Raw genomic sequence first — 26897 nt, 5'->3', positions numbered from 1 at the left:
TTTTCGATTGTGCAAGTATTCAAATATTTGCAGTCTTTGGTATATGAAATGAAGCTATATTTTGTTGTTGGCTATTGTGCATTGCAAACTGTAACATACACTACAGGATTACAAATTTTGGATTGTCTTCAATGGATAGCTATAGATTGACACAATGGAAAAACTGAAAATATACATTACATATAGAACTTCCTGGGTAAGCATCTTGAATGGAAAGATTCGGGAGACTTGTGTACAATTAGGAGGACTGCATATTCCAAGGTTATGAATGACAGCAGAGCGTTGGCTTGTGAAGTTTTAAAGAGTACTTTTTTTTGCACAAATTTCACAGCCTTCCCATATGTGTTCCTATCAGCATATCTAGTTTCTTTTGCTCGAGCGTGATTGTAAGGTTTTTGTGAACTAGACAAGCTTTAGGCAATTTCTGTGGCTTATTCCGATAATACATAAGCAAGTAGGTCACTGCATTATGTTTATAGTGGATGTGTAAGCCCCCATTGTGTTGCCTGTTATCATATAGTATATGTGTTGTTATGTTGTTTCTAGACGGTAGATCTCCTGGCTAGTAGGGATCAATTTTTACCTTTATTCTAAGTTAAATTCACATATTTGAAATTCATATCCTAGAATGCAAACCTGAACTGATCCGGCTTCATGCATCTCGAAGGAATAATCCAAGGTTGATTGCATTATATTGCCATTGATCAATTTTCTAATGCACACTGTTGCTAGAAATTCAACGAAAGCTGGTCAGAAAGCAAAAGGTAATTATCCATTTTTGCTTACGAATCATGCTAAAGATTGACTGAAATAGCTACAAGTCTCTCTTAATGCAACCTCATAATGATATCCCTGTTTTCTGCTGGCATTGATGCTCTTGCTCAGGTGTTTTTCCTAGCAAATGATTATGTCCTTGTTTAGTTGTTTATTGTCAGTTTCATGGTGATCAAAATTCACGTCATATCAAATTCTTATGTGATACAGCAAGTCCCCCACTACTATGAGTTTGTCCGTCATGGCTTTTTGCAAAGTTCTCAGATTCTGAAATGTAAATATTTATCATACTGACAAAAGCTGCTCAGCCATCTAACATCAATTTAAGCTGATTAAGTTCTGTAGATCTTTGGATGGCCAATGTTCTGATCTGCTGCCTTGAGGTAATTTATTAGCTTTGACGTCTTTGTAATCATTGTATGCATACCAAGGATCAGCAGTAACAAATCTTGTAATGACAAAGTTCCATGGTATCTTAACTATTGCTGGTATTTTGCATCACCTTTCTGGGATCCATTTGAAAGACCCGTCTTAAAATCTGGATGGTTTGGTGAGTAATATAGGAACAATCTGAGGAGTCTTTGAGAACTTACGTATGTTTATAAAATTATTCTCCTTAACAGGTTTCTTAGAAACAAATTATGCAACCTTGGTGCCCCGGTGATTGAAAATCTTTAGTAACTGCTACAGTGCCCTCTGTTTTTTATGAAACTCTCTTAGCGATAAGCCTTCCTTAGCCTGATTACTAAGTTTATTAAGGCTTTCATTTAAACCCTCACGAGGCTTTGGTATCCCTGTAACCTTTTCCACAAATGATTACTATAATAACCTCTTTTACACTTGAATTATATACCAGCTAAGTAAAGCTTTATCTTTAATAATTTTCGTCTAGAATTTAATGGTAGCAAATTCCAATAATGTGTTAATCGTGTGTAATGATTTGGTTGAGACAATAAAACTTTTATAATACCAAATATAAAATTTTGTGGCATCAGACTAAATAAAAGAATTTTAGTCAATGCGTTAATCTTGTGTATGCTTTGGTTGAAATAATATAACCTTTATTATACCAAAAAAAATAGTGGCACCAGTAATTACTGGTGATTCTGGATGTCAGTATTTTAAAAAAGGCTGTTCATGAAACCTTGCTAAAGAGATAACTTTGGAATATCCACAGCAATTTGCATTGTGCAATCGAACCCTTGAGAAAGAAAATACTAGCAAGTTCAGAAAATGAGACCATGTATAACCAATTCTGTTGATTACTGCCATAAATTGGGCACATTTTTTAACAACTTATGAGTGAAATCTAAAATGCGCACGTTATCACATCAGAAAACCTGATACTTGAAAGTCAAGCACACCTGCCATCAGTGTGCTAGAAGTTTAGTGTTTTCAAACAATGGGTTTGCTTGTATAAGCCAAAGTGGTTCCAAAGAGATGCAACCCTGCACTTCTTATTTATACTTATTAATGTGACTTATGTTAATTGTAAACTTTACGTTAAGCACTTATTTCAATCAAATCTTTTTTGTTTTACCAACTTAAATTTTGCCTGAAGTTTCATTTGCCCTTATAAGCATCCGTATACCAGCATATTTTGTTCTACCTGGTTTCATTTATCATCTATTTGAATGTATCAAAATAAATAATGTGCTGCCACGGCCAAAAGTACAGGTTCATGGATGATTAAAAAAACATGCTTAATTTTCTTCATATTACCGTATTATTAGAATACAAAAAGATTAATGATCTTCCTATGTAAAGCATGTCAGTTTACAGCCCAAAGGATCTTCTAGATGGCCTCTACGTATATATATTTGGTAACATTTTGTCCTTTACACAGGTTTAATAATGCATGTATCATGTCTTGCCCAATGTCTTGTTCAAAAGCTTCACAGGAGTTTATCAATTGTTAACTTCAAGATTCTAATATTTGATTCATAAAATTTTGTAATAAATCGATAACTGTTAAAACTTTTTGTTCCAGTTATGAATAGTCATAATTATTGTTCCTCATCAAACATTAGGTTATTATGGATTCAACTTCAGCTAAAGATAGAGAGTATAATTAATGATTTGTAAACATAATTACAAAAAGATTGATAGGCGTAGAAATCCTTTTGTGATCTCAGGGCTTCTACCATCTGCTTCATGAAGTTTTGTAATAAATACATAATTATTGATCCTCATCAAACATGGGGTTATTATGGATTCAACTTGAGCTAAAAATACAGATGTAATTAGTGAATTTGTAATTGTAGTTTACAAAAAGATTGTTAGCTTTTGAAAACCTTCGACTTCTCAGGGCTCTCAGTTAATATTGATAATTTGCTACAAATAGGCAGCTGCATACCAGTTATCCTTAATGCAAGTGCAAAAGACATCACACTTGGTGCAACATTTAATAAACAACTGTATTATATAAGCAGTACTCGTAAGCCATAATGCCTATGGCCTGCCTTGGGGCTAAAGCTCATTTGATGATAATAGGCATTCACTCTTGAAAAGCCAAACATGGCCGGAGATGATTTCAGAAAAAAAGTCAACATATAAGTCACTAAAGATCTCTACTACATGAAATATGCATGACCCTATTGTACTCTGCAAAACATCATCATTTATCAAGAGACTCCATGTAGATGACTATGGTGAGCTAAATAATAACACGGCGAGAGCTTAAAATTAGTAATACCAGATGAAATATTGCACCAAAAATTTACAATGCATGTCACAATATACATATATCCTAGAAAGAGAAGAATTGCACCAAAAAATTTACAATGCATGTCACGATTTACATAGATCCTAGAAGGAGAAATAATTCCACTGTTACAAGTTGCATCATGCTGCACCATATAAAACTTCCATTGAAACTGGCATCCCACCACACTGCAGAACAATCTTCAAAAATGAGCTATCATGCTGATTAGCTATAGAAAATTTCCACAACCAAGAAATTCTATGGAGATAAATGTACACTGATGATTCTAGTTCCATGACATGTTGAATGCACAAAACCTAGCAACCATCCTTTTCATGACAAATACGTAGATTATCGAATATTATTATTACATTTCTATTGGGATTGTACTACGAAGAGAATGTCCATCAAACAGAGGTGTTCCTGATGATGACTTGGTGTGAATATTATCTTTTGCAGCAAATGCCACTAATTTTTGCCACAATCCAACCAGATTATTCATCTTGGCAGTCGCTGCAATTTCTGAACCCTGGATATTATTTATAACATTTATAACCTCTTCCAACAGGATTCCCTCCTTAAAATTAATAGAGGTCATAGGCCCATCATATCCAATGGTCCTGTGCCCGTACCGATTCTCAAAATCTGCAGATTGTTTCACAGCTCTTTCAAGTATCATGTCTGGCATTCCTGCAGTCATTGACAAAGCATAATTACTCACAGATTTACATTATCCCGACACATTTTATGTATCTTCAACATGCAAATAAGTGGAAGCAAACTTAAATACCATATAACAATTGTACATTTCTATGTTCCAGTTTTGAAATGAAATCATAAAAAATATTTGGTTCAGGTCAAAGGTTTTGTAAGTCCCCCCTCATTAATATACTATCAAGATGTTTACAAAGAACACACAAAGTGACAAAAGCAATTTGAAATGTCAGCTAAAAATTAACATAGCCACAAAGACTGTTAAAGGCCGTAAGACCATTAACCCAAATGGATGTGTTTGATTTGCCAAAAGATGCACTTTTTTTATCCAGAATCTGCAAATTCGTGGTTCATACATCCACAATATTAACAAAAGAAACAAATGACAGAACTGAACTGCTCCTAATTTTGATAAATCATCAGTTCCGCAACCTGAAATTAATCACAGAAATCTTGCTTTCATCAATTAAAATTTTTGGATTATAATATTTTACAAATCAGGCATAATTTAAATCATACGGAGCCACACATTCCAAGAAGCTGACCACTCGACATTTAAATAATGATGGGATGAGTATTGGCACCCACAGTACACCAACTTCCTGACTACAGTTTTACAGAATCTTTGATAATCTCATAATGAAGATGATAGTGAACGAATTTAAGAGACAGACATTTAGAATCTAGTAAGACCAAACAATGAGCACCTTATATAATGCTCTTGTTAAGATGCAATCAAAATATCAAAATGTACAAAAATATCAAACCCAAAAAAACATGGGTAGTTGATACACATTCCAAAAACATAAAATGATTCAAATACTTTTACTGATCAATGACCATGATAATTTTATTGATACCTGCAAGTCGAGCTACATTCACCCCATAACTCTTTGGACATGCACCTGGAGTGAGTTTGTACAAAAATGTCACCTCTTCTGCACCCCCAACTTGTGTTCCAACTCTACAACCCATGTGATACAGACCAACCTATAATGAAAAAGGAAATGTTAATGCAATATGTAATAGTAAGTAACTATTAAAATATAGTTCAGGTTATATAAGCAGATGTAAGACACAAAAGAAGAAATTATTACAGTTGGATCATTTTGATAATCTGTAGCTAGGTGATGATAGTGAGTAGAAAACATGCCACGGCATCCAATCCCATGTGACAAGTGCTCCAACACTGCATGTCTGTAAGCATGTTGCAACTTGTCAATGGAGAGCATTTTACAAGAAAACAATTACAAGTCAAAAGAGCCCTTCAGAAAATAAACAGGTGAGCCACTGCCAAAATCAATTTAATCATGATTAATATTACATCTCCATAATTGTAAGATTTTAACAGTGTATACTCACGCAATAGCCTGACCATCAGAAGTTGCAGTTCCACGTCCAAGTTCATCCAATGCAACAAATGAATCTCTTGTTGCAGATGACTGCAAATTTCATGCAAAGCTCGTAAGTTATAGAACAAATTATTTTTACCGAGAAATCAGAACCAAAAAGTACAAATAGGGAATAATAATCAGTTTGTTAAGCTGTGGTCTAATGGTTTACTGGAGGCACTTATAATAAACATAACCCAGGTTCAAAACCCAGTAATCATGCCTTACTGATGTCTTATGTGAAATTAAATCCAGATCACTGCTTGACCCATGGGCTTCATAAGGCATTGGTTGTTTTGTAACAGACCATGGTTAAAAACTTAATTGTTCTCAGATGCAAGGCCACTCTAGGATGATAAGCAAATCCTTAAACAAAAGAAGTCAGGATATACCATACATAATAAAATTTGGCAACTTACCAGCATACTAGCAGTCTCTGAGAGTTCAACAAGGAAGGTACTTTGTGCAGCCATGATGTGATCCCTTGCTCCCATACGGACAAATATACGATCAACAGGCGAAAGTTGAAATTCTTCGGCAGGGACATCCGCCCCAAGCTATAGACCCAGAAGGAAACAAGTTCTCAGCCAAAGTAATATATCAATAAACTAGAAAACCTTTTATTAGAATATCATCCAACCTGAGCCAAAATAATTGCCAAGCACACTTGCCGAAGAAGAGTTGATTTTCCACCCATATTTGGTCCTGTTAGAAGCATAAAACTAGAATTTTTAAGGCCGCCAATATTAACATCATTTGGGACAAAGGATCCACTGGCAGCTAAACTGGCTAAAATTGGATGTCGCAATCCTTTAGCATAGACAAAAGGGGCTTCAACTTCATTAGATGAGATCTTCTTGTTATATCTGATAGATGGTCTACATGTAGGCCCATCAAAATAATTACTTGCAAATGCTAAACTTATCAATACATCCATCTCTGCAAAAGCCCAAAACAGAAGGAATTGTTATTAAAGAAGCACATTCATTATTTAAATTCTCTTAAGTATTCTTTACAGTCTAAATCAAACAGCTCCATATGAACAATTAGCATGAGATCACTTCAATGAGTGATTTGTATTGTTTCCCCAGAAATCTTTTCACCAATACAAGCTTTTAGCAAACATTTTAAATCAAAGCTCTCATAATTTTAAATTTGCCAGTCCAACCAGATGAGCATATCTCAGTTGTCAAAAGAGGAAAAATGGAATCATCAGTTTTCAATACTTTTCAGTGACAAGGGAATTAACAGAAGCGTTCAGCATAAAACGAGGAATTTTTGTTTATTCTCATGCCCATTTATGAGACACCAAAAATAATTCAGACATCCAATGCATAAGGCTGGAATAGTTCTGGGCACAAGCACAAACCTAATGAAGAGCTGACCGTACATAATATACCCTAAATTCCAAATAATATGCATAAACTTTTCCACTTGAATGGATGCCACATGTTTAAACCATGGTTACTCAAAGTCTTCAAAAATGGGCTGATCACATTATTCAACTATCATGGAATATCACCATTACATGTGTATAGCATGATATTCACTACATTTAAAACTAACTTCAACTCAACAAAAGTACAGAAGAATACTTAAAAGAAAGCTTTACTTTTATTATTTAAGGAGCACGGATGTGTAACTGATAAAAATTGACTAGAAGTCTTAGTAGGTTAAACATTTGAAATTTAGGATTAAAAAAAAGCAGAACCACAGAGTTTTAAAATGGGAGAGCAAAGAGATCAGGAACCTAAATTTGGGAATTATGGAAGCAAATATATATCAAGAAATTGTAGAAATCTTTAAAAATTGAAATATAATTGGCCAATAGCTCTAATCATTAGCCGGAAAGGTCACGACAAACTCTTCATGCTAGAACCAAGCCACCCTACATGTGCCACATCATCATCGTTGACATTAAATTCTCTGCATTTCATGTTCTTGGACTCTCTTTGAATGTAAATGTGTGTTTGCAATATTTCATTTACCAGAAATTTAATACAAGATGAACATCTAATGTGATTGTCAATGGAAGAGCCCACGCATCGGGTATTCTTTCTAGGAAGAATGAAGTACAATATGTATTCGATCTCCACAGGTTTCAAAATGCCTTCTTGGTGAAGTTTTGGTATAGCGCCTATAAAAACTGGTGGTTGCAAAAAACATCTGCACTTCCCATTAGTATCATAGACAATCCATTTGATCCGATCATTTCTGCCAATGTACTAATACATTTTTTATTGCATGCACAGAAGGAACTCACCAAATATGTATATAAACAAAAGTTAGATAGTTGTATGATAGGGCAACTTTGATCATTTTGCCCTATAGTAAGCCTATGTAGATTTTGCTACACATACCCAAATGATCAAATTCGCCCTATCACATGACTATCTAGCTTTTGATATTCCCTTCGATGCATATCTAAGGCCACACTGTCATGCGGCTATCTAGCTTTTGCTTATCCTTGAAGCAATCAATCTTTAAATTCTTCTCTCCTTGTTTAGATTCCTCTTTGAGCTATTTCTTGTATTTTGGGAACAATGCATTTGTATCAGGACGACATTTTACATTAAGATCTCTTTTAACATTGCTGGTCCAATATTTTTAACATGTCCTAACCCCATGATTTAAAGGCTTTCATGTTTTGACCTTGTCTTGTGCAGCTTTTTCTGTCTAATGCATTAGCATTTCTGTTGTTGTGCAGATTTGAGCAGGCATGTATGGGCTTTTAAGACTTTTGGCAATTGAATATTTTTATTGAGTATTTCAGGTCAGCATCCAAATTCATATTTAAAGGAGTGAACAAGTATTTATTATTGATAATTCCTGTCTGATTGAGCTGTTCTACGTGATTAGGTTTTCTCAGACACAATCCTCTGCCTGGTTCGGCTTCATTCTCCACACCATTCACATCATCAACCTGTTCAAAGTGTGCTGGCCTTTTATATCTGATTACTGGCTCTTTTTATGTTTAGCAAAACTATGATTTTCATATTGGCTGGCTTCTGCAATTTCTGTGGCAGCAATTTCATACTAGTGGTCGAACTGGCTTTCTTTGCTACTAATCATATTGCTAGAAAATTGAGCTTGTGACAAGCTCTATTTACCAATAAATTTTGTGATTGTGATCGGCTTTATTTTCTACCATCTCATTGCTCACAGATTGCAGTGCAGAGACTTTGTATCATCCAGTACTTTCCCCAATTCATTGGGTGTGAGGATCTCTTTAAGGGTCTGTCCGTGAATTTATAACCAGAGATAGCCTTTGTTCTCTGTGCTTTGATTGCTGGTTGTTATTGATTGAATGGCCAGGGCTACGGCCATTTTGAAGGTGCCTCATTTTCTGTAGTTTGCAGTTCTCATTAATCAGTGTATCTGAATTTTGTTTGTTTCATAGAGGAAGCATGGTGGATGTCTCCACTGTTGACCACACTGTTCTGAGCTTTTCATAATGTTTGGATCAAGCCTGTTAAGATCTCTAATCTTGTCATCTTCAGTCATTTTGATTGACTCCCTCATAACTGGAAATTGGTAGATTGATGAGATAAATATGACAACACATATTTCTGACTGATGATTCTATGTTTGGTGGTTGATATTTTTGGCAAGCTTCTTATTAGCTGACAACGATTATGATCTGTAGAGTATGAGTTTTTCTCAGTCAACAGGTGCATAAGGCAATATTTACCCCTTTGTGAACCATGTTTCCTATGCGCAATCCTTCATTGGAGCACAGTTGTGTGTACAGCTTCATGGTTTATTGCAGTCAGATGGGTGCCTAGTTCTGATGGTTCATGATGTGAGTGGAGTCATTTCAAATAAAAAAATTTAGTTTCGATTTTATGATCTACATCCATTGATTGTTTTGATAATATTTAGATTGAAGTAAATATATGATTGGTTTGATACTCAAAAGTGTTGAGTCAAGTTATATCATTTTTTACAAGTCATTGGTGGTATTTCATCTGTCAATATTTAGTATTTTACTATTTACAAATGTCCAAAATAACTATTGTAATTGGATGTACTTTTGCTTCTATCACTATACATTCACTTCGTGGAAGGATATATTATTTCCATACAACTAATCAATTGAGCTCCAAAGTCAAATTTCCTGAGTAGCAAACCTATAAGAGGCAGGTGGCAACAGAGGAACTGTTATGAAGTTTTCACACCACCCCATTGCAAATTTGGAGCCCCTCATTTTGCTTTGCTGATAGGAGTAGTGGTCTCAAATGCTCTTAAGTGACCTTGGTAGCAATTTTCAAATCTTGAAGTCGAGGAGATGAATTTGGGCAACTTTGGTCTCCTGGTTAGTCAAGTCTACATAACAAGAAAGTTGTGGTGACACCCACTTGAGGTGGCAGTATTGACCCTTGGCATCTTTGTTGATTAGGTATTCAGAGATGTACTAATTATAGTAAGTTAGGGGTTGATAGATATGGACCCTTACTATTTTTGGTAAGGCAGTTGGATGCATAGTGGGAAGCATGGTTGACCTCTAGGTTCAGACAGGACAAAAAGATAATGAGTTATTAAGGAGATATTAAAGTTTATAATGACATTAATGATTGATGGTTATATTATTAAGTTATTATTCAACTTATAAAGTGACTTTTTAGGTGTGAGCCATTATATATTAATAAAAGTTACACACTTATCACAACATTATAACCTATGGTTAAACATCCATTGAATTGTGTCAGCGTTGGCTTCATCCAGAGGCTAAGATTGATATAATTGGTTGCAGAGTTTAAAGAGAGGAAGCTACATTAGAAGACTTAGGGACTGCATTAATGCAGATCACTGCCAGCTATGAGACTTGCATTTGGGATTACTGGCAGTGGCTGAGTTCTTTTGAGGTAACGACATTCCTAAGGAAGGTAACATTAGGGTTTAAGGAGGCACGTTTTGAGCAGAGGCTGGATATTGTAAACATTTGCAAATAAATTGTTAGCAAAAAAATTTGCCTTGTGCGTAGCTTGACAAATTATTTTCCAATTCATGCTTGTGATTTCCAATATTCTCAAAATTTCCAAAAAAAAGCATAAATTCTGGAAAAAGTAAAAAGAATTAAAAATTTTCCAAAACAATACATTCCAGTGAAAATGAATCAGAGATAGAACCATTGAGGTTCTTACACCATCTAGCTTTTGGAAAAACAACTCTAAGAAACATTCTTATGGTAATGCAGATATATGCCCACCCACGTGTTGCCATTGGGGCATACATGGGAAAGGGTTAAGAGTAAATGTGTTACAAACCCAATCCCATCCTTGTGCTCTCTATAGGTGCTTCCCTAATGTTTTCCCTAACACCAGGTCCAAGATAATTATTGTGTAACAGTAATAGTAATGAGAAGCACTCGTAAAGGCATTAACCGAGTTCAAATCCTCCATGTGATAATAAACCAACCCCTCATTCTAAAGATCACACAAGATTTCGGGATAATGAATGCAAGAGGCATTCAAATATGACCAAGGTTTACAAATCTTACAAAAGAGCTTCAGGCTTTATCCACATGTAAGATTTTTGAAGAAAATAATTCCCTCTGTATGAGGGCATCTGATAACATAGAATAGAATATAACACACAGGTTATATAATAAAGCATCAATATGCTCATTTGTAGACTTTTTATGTGATACATCCTAGCCAACATAACTTTTTTTTTAATAAAGATAAAGAGTTCCACTGCCAGAAGCCCAAACTGTTAACTGAAAATATGTCCAATTTGAAAGCATGAACATGAAGAGGATGTTCTTGAGAACAACACTTAAGCTGCCTATGGGTGAATTGTCAATATCTAAAATCTAAATCTAAAAGTAAATAATTTCTCAGTCATTAGAAATTCTCATATACTGATAGAAAATGGAATTTTACAAAATCAAAATACAAAAATGAAGACAAACCTGCAACCACATTAACAATGCATCGCCAAATGTGATGATGCTCACAAAATTGTCTAACTAAACCCTGTAATATACCCCTCAAGGATGCCTCTCTTTGAACTTGGGCATCAGAAAGCTCTTGCAATAGCTCCTTTATCTTTGGTGTCCAGAACCTACGATATCCCTAAATAGACCATTAAAGAAATAAAAGAGTTCAATCAGCACATGCTACAACATATAAGAAATCAAATGTCATGATGCAGTCATAGTTTAATATTATATTTAACTTACGCATTCAATTAAATTTTATTCAACATATCTAGATTTACAACTAAACACATTTCAACAGTCATATACTTTACATTATTGTCTATATCTTGAATAATTGGTGAGGTTGGTGAGACTGGATTTTAAATGAAGATGGATTTTTGAAGAAGAAGAGGAATTCTCTTAACATGGAAACTCAATACTTGCATGCACACCAGATTGTGAGACCAAAGTGACATTTTCTTCGAGATGTTGCTTCAATCTACATTCTGAGGTGACCTGGTTCAATATTGACCTAAAAAGCATCACATTTTTATAAGAAGTCATTTTGTGTAGGTTTTCTGTGAAGAGCACTTCACTAGAACTTTGAGAAAATGTAGGGTTCCTTTCTTTCTCTTGTTGAGTAAGGTTTTTCCTAAAACCTAAGTCATACGCCCCAAGTCTAAAACCATAGATCTTTTTTGTTTTTCAGACTCTATGTTCTATTTTTGTGACAACCAGTTCTCACCGGTCACTGGTCACCTTAGCAACAACTTAAGTCCCTTTACTAATGTTAATGATTGGCCCCTCAAATCTAGGGTCCCTGTGTCCTAGACTGCACTTCACTTTTCTATCTTTGGTCCAAGACTTCCATTTTATTTTCTTCAACTACGTCCCTGTTTTTTCTTATGGCCCCATGTTCATAAACTCAAGACTTTATGGCACTTGCTTAAAGTTTAAGTTTGTCAAATGTGCCAGGGGGGACCAATTTTTTCCTTGTCAGCATTTTCAGTTGGGGCTTCTCATTCTGCAAAAACTATTTTCAAGTCCCAAAAATCTAGTTGAATCCACATGGCAAGTGACATGTCACATTCATTCATTCTGCTGGAAATTCTTTTGAGCTCCAACACGCCAGCAAAGCAAGAAGCATGTCCAACATGGACATCAATGTCAGCAGCCATTGGTTTCCATTGGACTTCTGCTGGAACCTTTCTGAGGCTCCACCGCCCTAGAGAAAAAAGGAGAAAGCCCACATGGCATCTAGCATGGCAGAAGTTTTCAGTTTGTTCGAGCTTCTTTGTTCCACTAGAATCTCTCTAAGGCTCCAGCACCACAGCAAAAAAGTAACAAATAGTGGCATGAAAGCATACATGACCAAAAGCTGGCATTCCACTAGAACTCTCAAATAGCTCTAGCAAAGTTGATAGACTCAAATGACTTGTCAGCTTTTTGCTGAAGCTTGTGCGTTCACTGGAGTATTTTTGAGGCTCCAATGAAATGCAAAAAAGCATTCCCAATCGAAGACTTTTCAATCTGTGCTGCGTACATTAATCAAATCAGATCTACAACCAGAATTTAAACCTCAGTTAACTATCAATCAAATCAAATCGACGATCCGAATTTAAATTTAAGTTAGCCATTTCGTAGCCAATTAATATGTAATCTAGCATTCTGGAGCCGATCTATAGGACTCAAATCGGATCTGATTTCAGTTAGCAGTGCTACCTACTTAAAATTTTGTAAAGTGGAAATCTTCAATGCTCAAGTCCACTTTTTGTAGTGGGTGCAATTGAGCAATTATTATTTGTGGGCGGTGTAGTTCTAAGGTGTGCCAAAACACTAAACCAAAGAAGTAACAATGGAAATCTGAGAGTTGGATTCTCTATTTTGCCTAAATAGGTATCCAGAAATGCAAACCCATCAAACAAAAACTATCTCTAGACATATTTTTGGGTGAACAGGACTGCCCTTTCACCGTTGGATGCTCTTGCATTAGACACCCAACGTAATTTGAGATGTGACCCTATCATGTCTCAACTGGTTAAAGAAAACCCAAATGGTCAACCTCCACCTTAGATAACTAGGTTGAGTTTCCTATAGGTCATCCTTTCCACTTCACTAGGGACTCATACTACTTGTTTCTAGCGCTCCTTCCCACACAACTATTCAAGATTTCTTCAATCTCCTCCTTTGCAAAGGTGGACATTATTCAAGTATCGTTTCCTCATCTATACCTCCTTCATGATACTCTATGAGATTTGCAACATTGAAAACAAGGGAAATATGGATTTGATCTAGCAACTCCACCTCATATGCATTTCCTAAATCATGTTTCTTCAAAATCTGGCAAGGGCCAAATTTGTTCATCTTCAACTTGTTGTAGGTGCCCACTAGAAACTGCTCTTTCTCAAGTACACCATAACATAATCCCCAACATGTAACTCCTTAAACCTCCTCTTTTGATCTTCCCTAACCTTTTATTGCATGTTCATCCTAGTGATATGCTCACACACTTCCTCATGTAGGTTCTTGACATTTTCAACGAAGTCCTCTGCCTCAGCACTAGTCATGTCTCCTTGATCCATCTTTTTCAACTTTGGTGCAGTCCTTGGACTACCCTCATACACAATTTGGAGTGGTCACTTACCAGTACTCCTATTCATTGAATTATTGTAAGAAAATTTTGTCTATGGTAGAATGAAATCCCATCCCTTGGTCTTATCGCCACTAAGCACCTCAACAGATTACCCAAACTTTTGTTCACTACTTTTGTCTACCCATTAGTTTGTGGGTTATATGCAAGACTAAGCACAAACTCTATCTTCAACTTCTTCCACAAAGTTCTCTAAAAATACCCAACAAACTTTGTATCGCAGTCTGAAACTATTCTCTTTGGAAGACCATGTAGCCTCATCAATTCTCTGAAGAACAAATCTGCAATGTGAAATGCATCATGGGTCTTGGGGCAAAGAATGAAATGAGTCATCTTTAAAAACCCATCAACCACCACAAATATTGAATCATTGCCCCTTTGTGTTATTGGCAAACCAAGAATGAAATCCATGCTCATGTCTTCCCAAGGCCTTGATGGAATTGGCAATATCTGATAGAATCTTGTAGTCTGACTCCTTTAGCTCTCTAACACACTTGACAACTCTACACAAACTTCTTCACATCTTGTAACAACAGAGGCCAAAAACAATGTTCATTGACAATGGCAATGGTCTTATCTCAAACAAAGTGTCTCGCTATTCCTCCACTATGTTTCTTTTTTATCAAGCTCTCCCTCATGGAACTCCTCAGAATGCATGGTTGACTCCCTTTGAATAGCATACCATCTCGGAACAAGTAGTTTAGCCACCTTGTCCTATTTAGAGTAACAAGTTCATTGCAAGCCTTCCAAACCTCTGCAAAGTTAGGGTCCTCAAAGTAGAGTCTTGAGTTCATTAAACCCTACCACCTCAACCTACATTTTTATTAGTAATATTTGCCTCCTGCTTAAGCATCTACAACCCTATTAGATCATCCAATTCTATGTTTCAATACAAATGTATAGCTCTACAAGAACTCTACCCTTTTAAAATGTCTTTGATTCAATTTACCCTAACTATTTAGGTATTGTAATGCTTGACGATCGGTGTACAAAACAAATTCTTTTGGCAATAGATAACGTAATGTCCCCTTCTCCGCACCAATTATAATGGCACCTAGTTGGTCTATCTTTCCATCCAGATAGGCTAACAACATTTGATTTAGGATGCCAACCAATCACAGGAGTTTTGCTTTCAGTTGAGGAGATTTAAAAGGGATATTCTAAGGTTAAAGTCACATTATTTTATTAAGTTGGAATATAAAGTACTTTATTGTTTAAAGCCACTTTATGACAAAATGACTTAAGTGACTAAAAAACAAAATAGTCTTTTATCCCACATTGCTAAGTTGTTTGTATCTCCCCTCACTTCGAGGTTATAAAAGTAAGCTTCTGCTTTGGGATTGACATCACGAATATATGTTATTTTACAAATCCTAAAGGTTGCTTAGATGTGACTAGATTTTTCTAAGGAAAAAACACCTTGAAGAAAAGTGTGAGACTAGACGCAAACCTAGTGCCTCGCAGTTTACTATCAGATTGGAGTTCGATTTGGTATTTGGAGGTTAGGCAAGAAGTTGGAATTACTGAATAACAAGAAGTGAAATTGGTCGGTGGATGTTGTTAGCTTCTACAGAACATCAGTTTGAAGTTGGTCGGCATTCAAGGAGGCAGACATTCCCAGGCCGAAGGTTTTGGTGAAGTTTTTGTGTAAGTGTAATCTTCACCATCTTAGATTTACACATTGGCAGCGTGCTTTCCATTCAGAGGATTTCACAGGATAGTTTGGATAGGTAACAACCCACACTGAGTCATTCCCACGTTGTTATCCTACACGTGAATACCATTCTTTCAAGATTGAATGATAGGCGTAGTAGCATGAACAACAGTGGCATTGGTGGTAACCATAGCATAGAATATGTATTACAGTTGGCAATTGTGAGAACATGGTAGATTGTTGAGAAGTGATCACAGGAGGTTCTCTAAGTATTGCATGACTCTTGTATTTAGTAACTACATTGATATTATCTTCCCCCACAAAATCAGTCAAATCCCCTCAACAACACAAGTTGGCAGAATAGAGTCCAATAGCAAGTGGTAAACTGGTTAAGCATCTGGAAGTGGTGACGGACTGGGTGTTTACCACATGTTCAAACCTCTTAACAGTATTAACCACTATTACGGGTCTGTCTATCTTTTACTCATTCTGCACTATTTATATTGCATATCAGATAATATTGTAAAGACTGTAACCACATTCTCAGAGTATAGCTTAAAGGTCATTGATTCACTGTCATGAATATAAGGTATTATCATTAAATTTTGAATCAATTTCTAATTCCTATTTGCTTGAAGCACTGGTTTCATTGATTGGCATATCCATTTCTTAGTATTAGTTTCAATGAAATAGTAAAGTGTTGATATAGTAATAATTTTGCTCAAGAACAGGTTACATAACAACTGTTTGACGAAATTCTCGTCAGTCCAAGTTCAATATTTTTAATCCAATCCAATAGAGATCATTACAAATAATGTCTCCATTTCATTAATGCTTAAACTATTGCATAGAATTTATGATCATAAATAAAATACTTCTTTGCATCATATAATTTCTCACTGAAATATGCAATAGGCTTACATTCTTGGCTCAATTCAACTCCAATGACACTACCACTGACATCAAAACCCACCTAGAATACCTTGTTAAAATTAGGGAGTTCTAACACAAGTTGCTATGCAACCTTCTTCAACAATTCAAAATTCCTTGCAACTCCTTCAATCCATTTTAACTCTTTTTTATCCCCCCTTATTGTTTCAGTTAGGGGTGCACAGATACTATTGGAATTTTTGATGAACTTCCTATAGAAATTAGCCAAACCACAGAAAGACCTCATCTTAGTGGAAAACCTTGGGGTAGGCCATTCTAAGATGACCTTCACTTTCTTTGGGTCCATTTTGAGACTAGGGGAGACAACAAACCCCAAATACACTAACTCCCTTTTGGCAAAGCTACATTTCTTCAAATTAATCAAAAGATTCTCTTCCTAAGCTTCTCAAACACTCTGCGAATGTGCATCAAATGTTCATCTAGTGCCTTGCTGAAAATTAAAATATCATCTAAATACATAATAACAAATTTTCCCACAAATTTCTCCAATACCTCATGAGCCTCATGAAGATGCTCGGTGCATTGGTTAGCCCAAAGGGCAAGACTAACCACTCACACAGACCTTTCTTGGTCTTGAACATAGGCTTCCATTCACCCCTTCTGCTCTGAATCTAGTGATAGCCACTCTTCAGGTCTATCTTTGTGAAGTATCGAGTTCCACTCAAGCAGTACATAAGATCATACATCCTTGGCAGGAGAAATTTGTATTTGATGGCTTTCTTATTTATGGCCTTTGAGTCTATAAACATCCTCCACCATCCTTCTTTGGTGTCAATACTGCAAGTGCTGCACATGGACTCTGTCTCTCTCGAATCAAACCCTTCTTCGACAACTCTTGAACTTATTTGTTCAACTCCTCAATCTCAGTAGGAGTCACCCTATGAGCAACCTTGTTAGGTAAATTGGCTGCAAGGACTAAGTCTATTTGATGGCTGATTTGCCTTACTGGTGGCAACCCCTCAAGGACATTATTAGACAAAATATCTTGAAACTCATTTAACAGACTTGGAACCTCCACTAATACTTCTCTACTACCTTCTTTATCCACTCTAAGAATTAAAGCACAACACAAGTGATGATATTTCATGCCATCCAGATATTTTCTTCCATCAACAAGACATACCCTAGCACTACCGCAGACCTTTTTGTCTTCCTTCATTAGGGGTTTAAGCTTGTGACAAACTTCATCCTTTGTCAAAAAATAGGTGTTTGCAAAACCATCACGTACAACACGCCTGTCATACTGCCACAGCCTACCTAGCAACATATGACATGCATCCATGGGTATGATAGCACATAGTAACTCATCATACTAGCTCTCAATCTTGAACTTCACCAAGCATTATTCACTAACTATGACCGCAAGACCTAGGCAATCCGGTATGGACGTGGGTGTTTATCTCTTTTGAGCTTTAACTTTGTGACCATCTCCTCTGACACAAAATTGTCAATGCTCCCACTATCAATAATTACATCACAACATTTACCCTCACAGTTGCACTTAGTACAAAACAAGCTTCTCCTTTGTTCAGGTTCGTTCTCACCACTTAGCAACACTCTTTTGTTAACTAGGTCTTCTCCTTCAGCATCTTTTGATTCTGATGACTTGGCATCTTCAGTCACATGTGCAACCTTCGCCTTGCCTTCAGCTCTCCTATCTATCCTTCCTTGGCGTTGAGGGCATTCATAAGCTCTATGACCTTCTTCTCCATAGTGAAAACATGTTCCACGAAAGCTTCCTCAGTAATGCCCACCCATAAGTTTTCTTTTCCATTATATTTACCAAACTCTTTTTATGCCTATTTCATGCATGTGTTAGTTTCAAGGGTATTGGATTTATAATTATGAAATAATTTCATGACGTGGATTGCATGTATATCAATAAATAATTACTTAATTGACTATATTTCATGTGTTGTTTAATGATTATGGTTACTAGTGTATTAATGATGCTTTAATGATTTGTAGTTAATAAATGTGATTTCTTTCATAGCAATGTCAGCTGATGCTTTAATGATGATTACTTCATATTTATAATGATGCATTATTTTATCTAAGCATTTGGTGTTTGACTTATTACAGTACTTACCCCATACTTGCATGTGTATGGTGCATGTGTCTGTTTTAACTTTCTATTTGTCGTATTTGATGTGGTCAAGGGAGGGAGCCATAAACACCTGCTAGTCGAGATCTACACGATGGACCACTCCCCACCATTTCCTATTTAGTTTAGATATATATGTATATATGTACATGCTCGTCTTTTATGCAGAATGTAGGTACCAGGCATCGACTTCCCTAAATTGTCAGGATGAACGTGCCCTATTACAATAACTCAATGGTAAGAACGGGGAGATAATGTTCAAGTCCAATCTCAACCATAACCTAAATACTTGTCTTGCAAGGACGTAACTGACTTTCCACCCTTTCTAAAACCTGTGAGTTTATCTTTGTCTATGTTGTTTGATTTTGAGTTTTGGTTTGTTTTGGTAATGTTGCTTTTATGTGGATTTCGTTATGTGATTTATTTGGTAAATGATTTAATTATAATATTTAAGTTAATCATATAATTAAATATTATTTGATTAAAAAGAAAATATTAAAGCATGAGAATATTTAATTAATTAAAAAAACTAATTAAATATGTGCTTTAGTTTATAAGTCTTAATTTAGAAGTCTAAATTTAGAAAATTGGTTTAAGAGAAATTAGAATATGATGATATTTAATTAACAATAAATTAATTAAATATGTACTTCAGTTTAAAAGATTAAATTTAAAAATCTAATTTGAGAAGCTGAACAAAAAGATAATTAAAATATTAAAATATTAAAAATTTAATATTGCTTTATTATAATTATTTATTTAATAATAATTAAATTAGAGTTGCATTTAAACAATGAGCTTTGACTATTATTAATTTAAATAATAAACTATGTTTTAATTAGTGCTTGCATTAATTAATAAACTCGAGAAAAAAAATATATAAAAGAATATTTTAATTTAAAAGTTCTTTAAGTGTACATGAAAGAATTAAATAATAAAAATTTATTTTAACAAGAGGCCTTTGCATGTTCTAAAACTAGAAACCCTAAGTAGAGTTAAACTCTTGATTAAAAAATTTGAGCTCATTTTGCAATTACACAGGTTTTGGGGAGCAAAATTCGAAATTGGATCAAAACAATTGTTGAAAATTTCAGGAGGTCAAGATTTGTATGCATTCACAGATTGTCTCAGATTTTACATGTGGTTTTGAAGTAGGGTTTGAAAAACCATTGTAGAATTTTATTGAAAGGTCTATCTACTTCGTATCTTCCTGGATGTTTGCATATTGTTTATTAATTTACTGTATTAATTGTTGAATAAGGAATTATGATGCAAATTTTGAAAAGGAAAAACTTATTAATCAAGAAAACTTGATTGAGGAAAATTATAGAAAAACTGTGAAAAATTATTATGATTGTATTCTTTTAAAACCCTTTTAGATAATATAGGGAACATTTGACTATAGAAATTTGGAAGAAAATAATAAATTGAATAGTTAGGGTTAAATTTTTCATTAGAACCATGAAATTATCATAAATTTTTTAAATATAGATAAATATTATTCTTATATCTAAAATAATTTATTCGTAAAATTTATTAGAAAAAGAAAAAAGATTAATTGAGAGGAAAGCATGTTTTAACTAAACTTATGCATGCATGTGAAAACAATTATGCTAAAAATAGAAACTAAGTATAGTATGGTTACATGCATGTGAAAACAATTATGCTAAAACTAGAAAGCTAAGTATAGTAAGGTTACATGCATGTGAAAACAATTATGCTAAAAATAGAAAGCTAAGTATAGTAAGGTTACATGCCTATGAAAACAAATATTTAAAAATAGAAAGCTAAATATAGTAGTAGGGTTACATGCATGTGAAAACAATTATGCTAAAAATAGAAAGCTAAGTATAGTAGGGTTGCATGTGAAAACAAATATGCTAAAAATATAAAACTAAATATAGTATAGTTGCATGATTTGAGAGATCAAAGACATGCGAAAATACCAATTGCATGTGTATCTTTATTTTATATAGTTTAATTTTCATATTTATTTATTTAAAATAATAATAATAATTTATTAATTTCTAAAATGAAATAAATATTATCCATTTAGTTATAAAGTGAATGTTAGTATTAGTGATTATTGAAGTTCAATTAAACTCTTAGTTGCATATAAATGATTTTATAATTATTAATGCAAGAGGAAAGTTAATAAATAAATATTTATAATTTTATTATATCTTAAGAGAAGTTGTGGTAGAGTTCACTTTGTAATCATTTAGTTAATAACTTTTTGATTTTATGCAAGAAATTATAAATAACTATATTATAATTATGATTTAATCTCTATTTGCATTATGAATTAAAGGAAAATTAAGTGTTAATATTGGACTAAAATAGAAATCAAATTAATATTTTAAAAATGAAATTTATATTAATATTTAATCTAATAATATACATTTATGTTTTTAATTAAATCATTATTTAAATTAATAACATGATAATATTGCATGATACTTTATATACAAAGAGATTGGATATTTAAATACTTATTGATTTAAATAAGTATATTAGCATAACAATTTATATTAATATTTATATTCTTACCTCATTTCTAAACACATCCTTATGACCCAAATTAAACAAAAGAAATTGATGGAATTAAATCATGTGGCTAAAAAACTGTGTTTTCTAATATATTATTTATAGTCTTGTGATGTTTATTTTCATGATGAATTTTTTTTGTGGGTTGTTTAATTGGCCAAGTTAAAATGTGAACTAGAGGCATTTTTTGAGTTTGTTTTTTATGATTATTTGATGGGATGTCATGATGAACCTTATGATTTGAATTAAGATTTATGTTCTATGAGCTTTATACTATTGAGCATTTACGACAACTTGAGTTTTGAGAACCAATGTTATTTTTGAATTACTAGTTAAGGAACCAAATTTGATCAATATTACTCTTATGGTATAGGACACTATTGTGGTTTGTGATTTTTTGGAGGTTGTCTAGGTACATATCCTTGGGAGTGGCCTACAATAGAGGTCCGAGTTCCGAAGTGGTCAGTGCCAAGATAACCTATTGTAAGTTATGTAATAAGTGATAATTTAATAATTAATATTTTGGGAAAGCATACTAAAAAAATAAGTTAGAGATATTTGCCCTGCCCATGCCTTGAGTGCTTGTATAGACTAAGGATGGGAATGGGATCACAGTATGACTCACTTGCCTCATCTTCTTGAGAGGGTTTTCTAGTTCTGCATGTGTCACGTTGAGGGTCCAGGGTTTAGAGTAACTAGTCCAAGGTAACTCAACGTTTGAAGGTCCAGGATCTATTGAGAGATCAGCCCAGGGTAACTCAAATAGTTTGACCATGTGATGACACTCCCTAGAATGTAGCCTAAGTCTCCTCCGTAATTTTTTTTGTATTTGCCTCTGGTGGTGTTGTTATTGGTGGTGTACTTGTTGTGGGATGTATTTAATGTGGTTATTTAATTTCATTGATGGTGATTGGTGATTTATGGTTGATGTACTTTTGGCATGTGGCTTTTGTCTTGAGGTGGATATCTTTCACTAAGTTTATCTCATGATTTTGGTGATTTGATCTATTCTTGGTTTATGAATGATGTCTTGTTATGCAGTGTTGGTATTGGTTTGAGTGTTCTTTCTTTTGGAGTATCTTATCTTCTTGAGTAGTATGTGTTACCTTTGAAGTAGTTTTGGCTATCAGGATTCCTTGCCTAGGATTATTTTATGATTTGATTATTTGTGTGTGGATCGTACATTATCTCTCCTGCACGATGGGAGTGGGAGTCTGATTAGGTGACCACGCAGTCGAGAGGTAGTGTATTCTTACCATTTGGGTCCCCCTCAGATTGACAGATGTTGGATGCTCTTTGATACAGTGGTACCATTATCATTTTTCCTCTTATCTTGAAGACTTCTATACGTTTGATTTATCTATGTATCATGCATTTTGAGATCCCGCGAGATATTGTATTGTATATTGATGTACTTGTATCTATTATCACATATACTGTGACATGTGCAGTGGATGCTATTCATTAGATGTGCTTTCATATTATTAGTTGTATTTATGCATTTGCTTATATGATTATGTGTTTAGTCATTTTATGATTATAGACAATGTAATTAAGACTTAAACTTATTAATAAAACTTTCTTAAATGTGACTCAATGTGAAGGAACCCTTGAGGAATTGAAACTGTATTTGTAATTGATTACATGTTCTTGATGTGTATGTATATATTGCTTCTACATTATTGTTACTTTGATGTTGTTTAAATTTTTAAAAATATTGTTCAGTAAACTTTGTAACATATTAGGTTTATTTCTTTTGGGCTCCTGAGCGAAGCGTTACATCCTCTTCCTAGTCTATGTCCTCATCTTGTTCCTTGTTGGTCTCCATAAATTTGGTTTACGAGAGTGTTCAAAGCCCTCATTCCTCTGATTTCAGTCGGTACCCACATATTCATTGTTCTTCTGGTCCTCATTTTGAATTCCAAAAGACCTACCACCGCCCCTTCCTCCTTGCCCTTGCGCTCTTTGCTTTCCATCAAACCTCTTGTTTAGCTTCTCCTTGACTCTCAAGGCAAACTAATATGCCTCTTCAATGTTGGTCATTCTAACCAAACTTAGCTCTTTCCGAATGCTTGGTCTTAACCCATTATGGTAATGGGTGACCTTCTCCTTGTTAGCTTCGACATGCCCTATCCTGATGAGGACTCAGTAAAACTCCTCTGTATATTCCTGGAGAGACTCTCCTACTTGCTTAAACCCTTGTGTCTTCTTGAACAAATCAAACTCCTAGTCAACATGAATGAATTGCTTCTTTAGTTTGTCCACTATCTGAACCCATTTGGTGATTTTCTTCTTTCCTCTTCAATTTCCTTCCAACTATGCCTCTTGCACTAAATTTTGGCATGACCCTTCAATTTGGCCTTCGCAAACTTGACTCTCTCAGGACCTTCTACACTTCATACTCAAAATACTCCTCCAAATCATTGATCCAATCAATCAACTCTTTTTGTATTAAAATTTTCAAAAAATGTGGGAAACATCAAGTTTGGGTCTTTTTCCAATTCTGGAAATAACCCTCAAAGCCTATCAGCCTTTGGATCCCTTTCTTCTTCTTGAACCTCTTCAACTTGTCCCTCTTCTACAAATTCTTCATCACTTTCATCTTCAGGCCCAATATCAAGCTCTCTTCGTAATTGTTCTTGCAAGGCTTCTACTTGCCTTTGGAGGGCTCTAAAACCCTTAGTTGTCACATCTCCGACTCTTCTACCATGTTCCCTTCATGAGGCATTTTGACACTAATCTCACAACCCACAACCACACTCCTGGTGCAAACTACATCATAGTTGGTGATCTGTCTACACTCAAGAACTCTTGCTCCGATACCACTTTATGAGGGCACAACTCAAGACAAAAATGAACACAATAGAAAAAAGAAATTTCTATTATCTCAAATAAACTACAAACATTACAGTAAAAACAAACCCAACTACATACCTTGTAGGCTACAATATTATATTTTGGCTAAAAACCCTTCTCATAGTACCTTCTCCCAAACTCAACCAAAAATTGCCTTTTCACCTCAACGATAGGCCTTAAATAGTTTGTCTTAGGTTTAGAGTTAAGAATAGAATTTACATTTTGACATTTGGCGGTCGATGCCAAAACAAAAGTTCTCGAATTCAAATTAGAAGTCGGTGCAAAAATAGAAGGTTCTAAGAGGCATAACTTATGATCCAGGATTGATTGACAAACTGTTTACATTTCTAGAAACCTCTATAGCCCTCTGCACTGCCCATGGCTGTTCCCCATTTTTCAAGGCCATATGAGGTTATTTGGTCCCTCAAATTTAACTACGAAGGGTTTCTAGGAGGTCTTCAAACAACTAAAAACTGCAAAACTTTCAAACGGCAAAACATTTTGATGCAATTCTTTTTTTGGAGTGCTTGAAATTTCAACTGCAACTTTCCCCTAAAGTCACACCCTCTAATTCTTCATAGTTGTGGCTTACCAACAAAATAACCTAGTGTTTGCATTTGCACATTTTCTGAGGTGTGCCAAAACACTAAGCTAGAAAAGTAATAATGGAAATTTGAGAGTTGGAATCTCTATTTTGCCAAATTGGTATGCAGAAATGCAAACACATGAAATTTCAACTGCAACTTTCCCCTAAAGTCACACCCTCTAATTCTTCATAGTTGTGGCTTACCAACAAAATAACCTAGTGTTTGCATTTGCACATTTTCTGAGGTGTGCCAAAACACTAAGCTAGAAAAGTAATAATGGAAATTTGAGAGTTGGAATCTCTATTTTGCCAAATTGGTATGCAGAAATGCAAACACGTCAAACAAAGACTATCTCTGAACATATTTTTGGGTGATACAAGATTGCCCTTACACCGTTGGATGCTCCTGCATCAATTTTTGTGAGGCAGTGGTGCTTTGGAAGCTATTGGATCAATGATTATGTTGTCATCAAGGGGTATTTTGATGCTCTTGCATCAATTCTTGTGAGGTAGTAGTGTTTTGGAAGCTATTGAAACTATGATTATGTTACCATTGTAAGTGGACAAGGCACTAGTCCAGTGTGTTTTTTTGTCCAAACCCATAAGAGAACCATAAATCAATATTAGAGGATCTTTTTTTTTTTATATAGTTTAGACTTGTGTTTTGTCTCACTTCATGCTAGTGTAAGCACTTGCTATCTTCTCTAAAGTTATTTGCTGGGCATTGTGATAAGAATGTTAGTTATTCATTTTTTATGCCATTTAGGGCTAACCACCCAAGTTTTCCAAAGCTTAAAGTGCAAAGGATCTTCCGTGGTTGGACCTAGAACTAAACTTGAGCATAAGATTTGGCATACTTTTAGGGTTTAGTGAATCTACTAACTTGGGAACAAACAAACTTGATGCATGCATATCAATGACTGTTCATGTTTTGTAATTTCCCAATTTTTGCCAATATCAGAATTTGAGAGATTAGCCTATTATTGTTATCCTCATAAGCTAATTATTGTGAATAGAGGGTCTTCTAAGGCAGTGGTTTGGCTTGGGAGAGTCTTATCTTCTTCACAATTCAGTAAATTACAAGTTGGTCTTTGTTTGGCTCAGATCAAACTTCATTTGGGCTTAGTTTTGCGTACTTACTATTTGTGGTAAATTGGGTGTTGATTGAGATGGACCCTTTCTATTTTTGGAAAGTGCATTTGGTCACATGGAGAAATAGGTGTGACTCCTATTTCAAATGGCATATTTAAATGATGGGTATTTTGGGAGTTAATATTTTTAGTGGCCAAATAATTATTAAATTATTAAATGCCTTATTATAAAGTTATAATTTAACGTTATAATATCGCTTAAGTTGAGGGTTGAGTCATCATTGGAAGGGGTCATTTACTTCATTAATATTATGCCTAAACTAAGTATTAAATGTTGCGAAAAGAGTTAAGTTTGAAAGTTTCAAGAGTTGAGTTCTTTTGGGAAACTTTCACAATTTCAGGAGTTGAGTTATTTTGGAAACTTCTATCAACAAAGGCATTATAAATATGAGTTCATTTCATTGGAAAAAGCACACTTGAATATTTATTTGCTTTTGTTGCCTTTGTGGCTTTCTGAGTTCTGAGTTTGATTTGAGTGTTTGATTCTAGAGCTTCCTCTACTATTTCTACTGTGGCTGAGGAGCTGATTGTCCATTGGTGAATTTAATGTCTTTCCATACTGTGCTTCCTGTAGCTGAGAAGACAAGTCTTTGCTGAAGAGGTTTGGTACATCCAATTCTGTGCTGAGGTATAAAGGATTTGTTTGATTATTTTTGCCAACCAGAATAGAGTATTTTCCTTTCTGTAATACTGTAACTTGGAAGGCTGAATTTAGAGGTGTCAGTGTGTCTTGCAATTCTGGATGCCAATTCTGCTACTATTGGGCAAGTATTTAATTTGCATTCTGGGTGTATTGGCTGGGTATTTGAACTCCCAGAATTTCCTCGTCTGTGTTGTGTGGTTCTCTGAGTTTCAAATGTCATAATTACATATTACTGGGCATTTGTTTAAC

The 26897-nt window shown here is 34.7% G+C and overlaps 1 protein-coding gene across 1 annotated transcript in view; it reads right to left on the bottom strand.

Annotated features, from left to right (window-relative positions):
• Positions 1-3431: 3431 nt before the first annotated feature.
• The window catches only part of MSH6 (MUTS homolog 6), a 127879-nt gene continuing 104413 nt past the window's right edge, over positions 3432-26897 (bottom strand). Inside the window, exons 15-21 of the mRNA XM_089824319.1 lie at positions 11498-11660; positions 6224-6522; positions 6003-6140; positions 5555-5634; positions 5290-5389; positions 5053-5182; positions 3432-4168 (exon numbers count right to left, since the gene is read on the bottom strand). Coding sequence (XP_089680445.1) covers positions 3846-4168; positions 5053-5182; positions 5290-5389; positions 5555-5634; positions 6003-6140; positions 6224-6522; positions 11498-11660 — 1233 coding nt within the window. The 3' untranslated portion in view covers positions 3432-3845. The remainder of the gene's footprint in view (positions 4169-5052; positions 5183-5289; positions 5390-5554; positions 5635-6002; positions 6141-6223; positions 6523-11497; positions 11661-26897) is intronic.

The sequence above is a fragment of the Cupressus sempervirens genome, chromosome 4 (genome assembly GCF_028749045.1).
Source record: "Cupressus sempervirens isolate cs-2001-9-10 chromosome 4, ASM2874904v1, whole genome shotgun sequence".
In the NCBI taxonomy this organism is placed as follows: domain Eukaryota; kingdom Viridiplantae; phylum Streptophyta; class Pinopsida; order Cupressales; family Cupressaceae; genus Cupressus; species Cupressus sempervirens.
The sequence above is the reverse complement of the archived record's forward strand: the minus strand, read 5'-3'. Positions and strand labels throughout refer to the sequence as shown.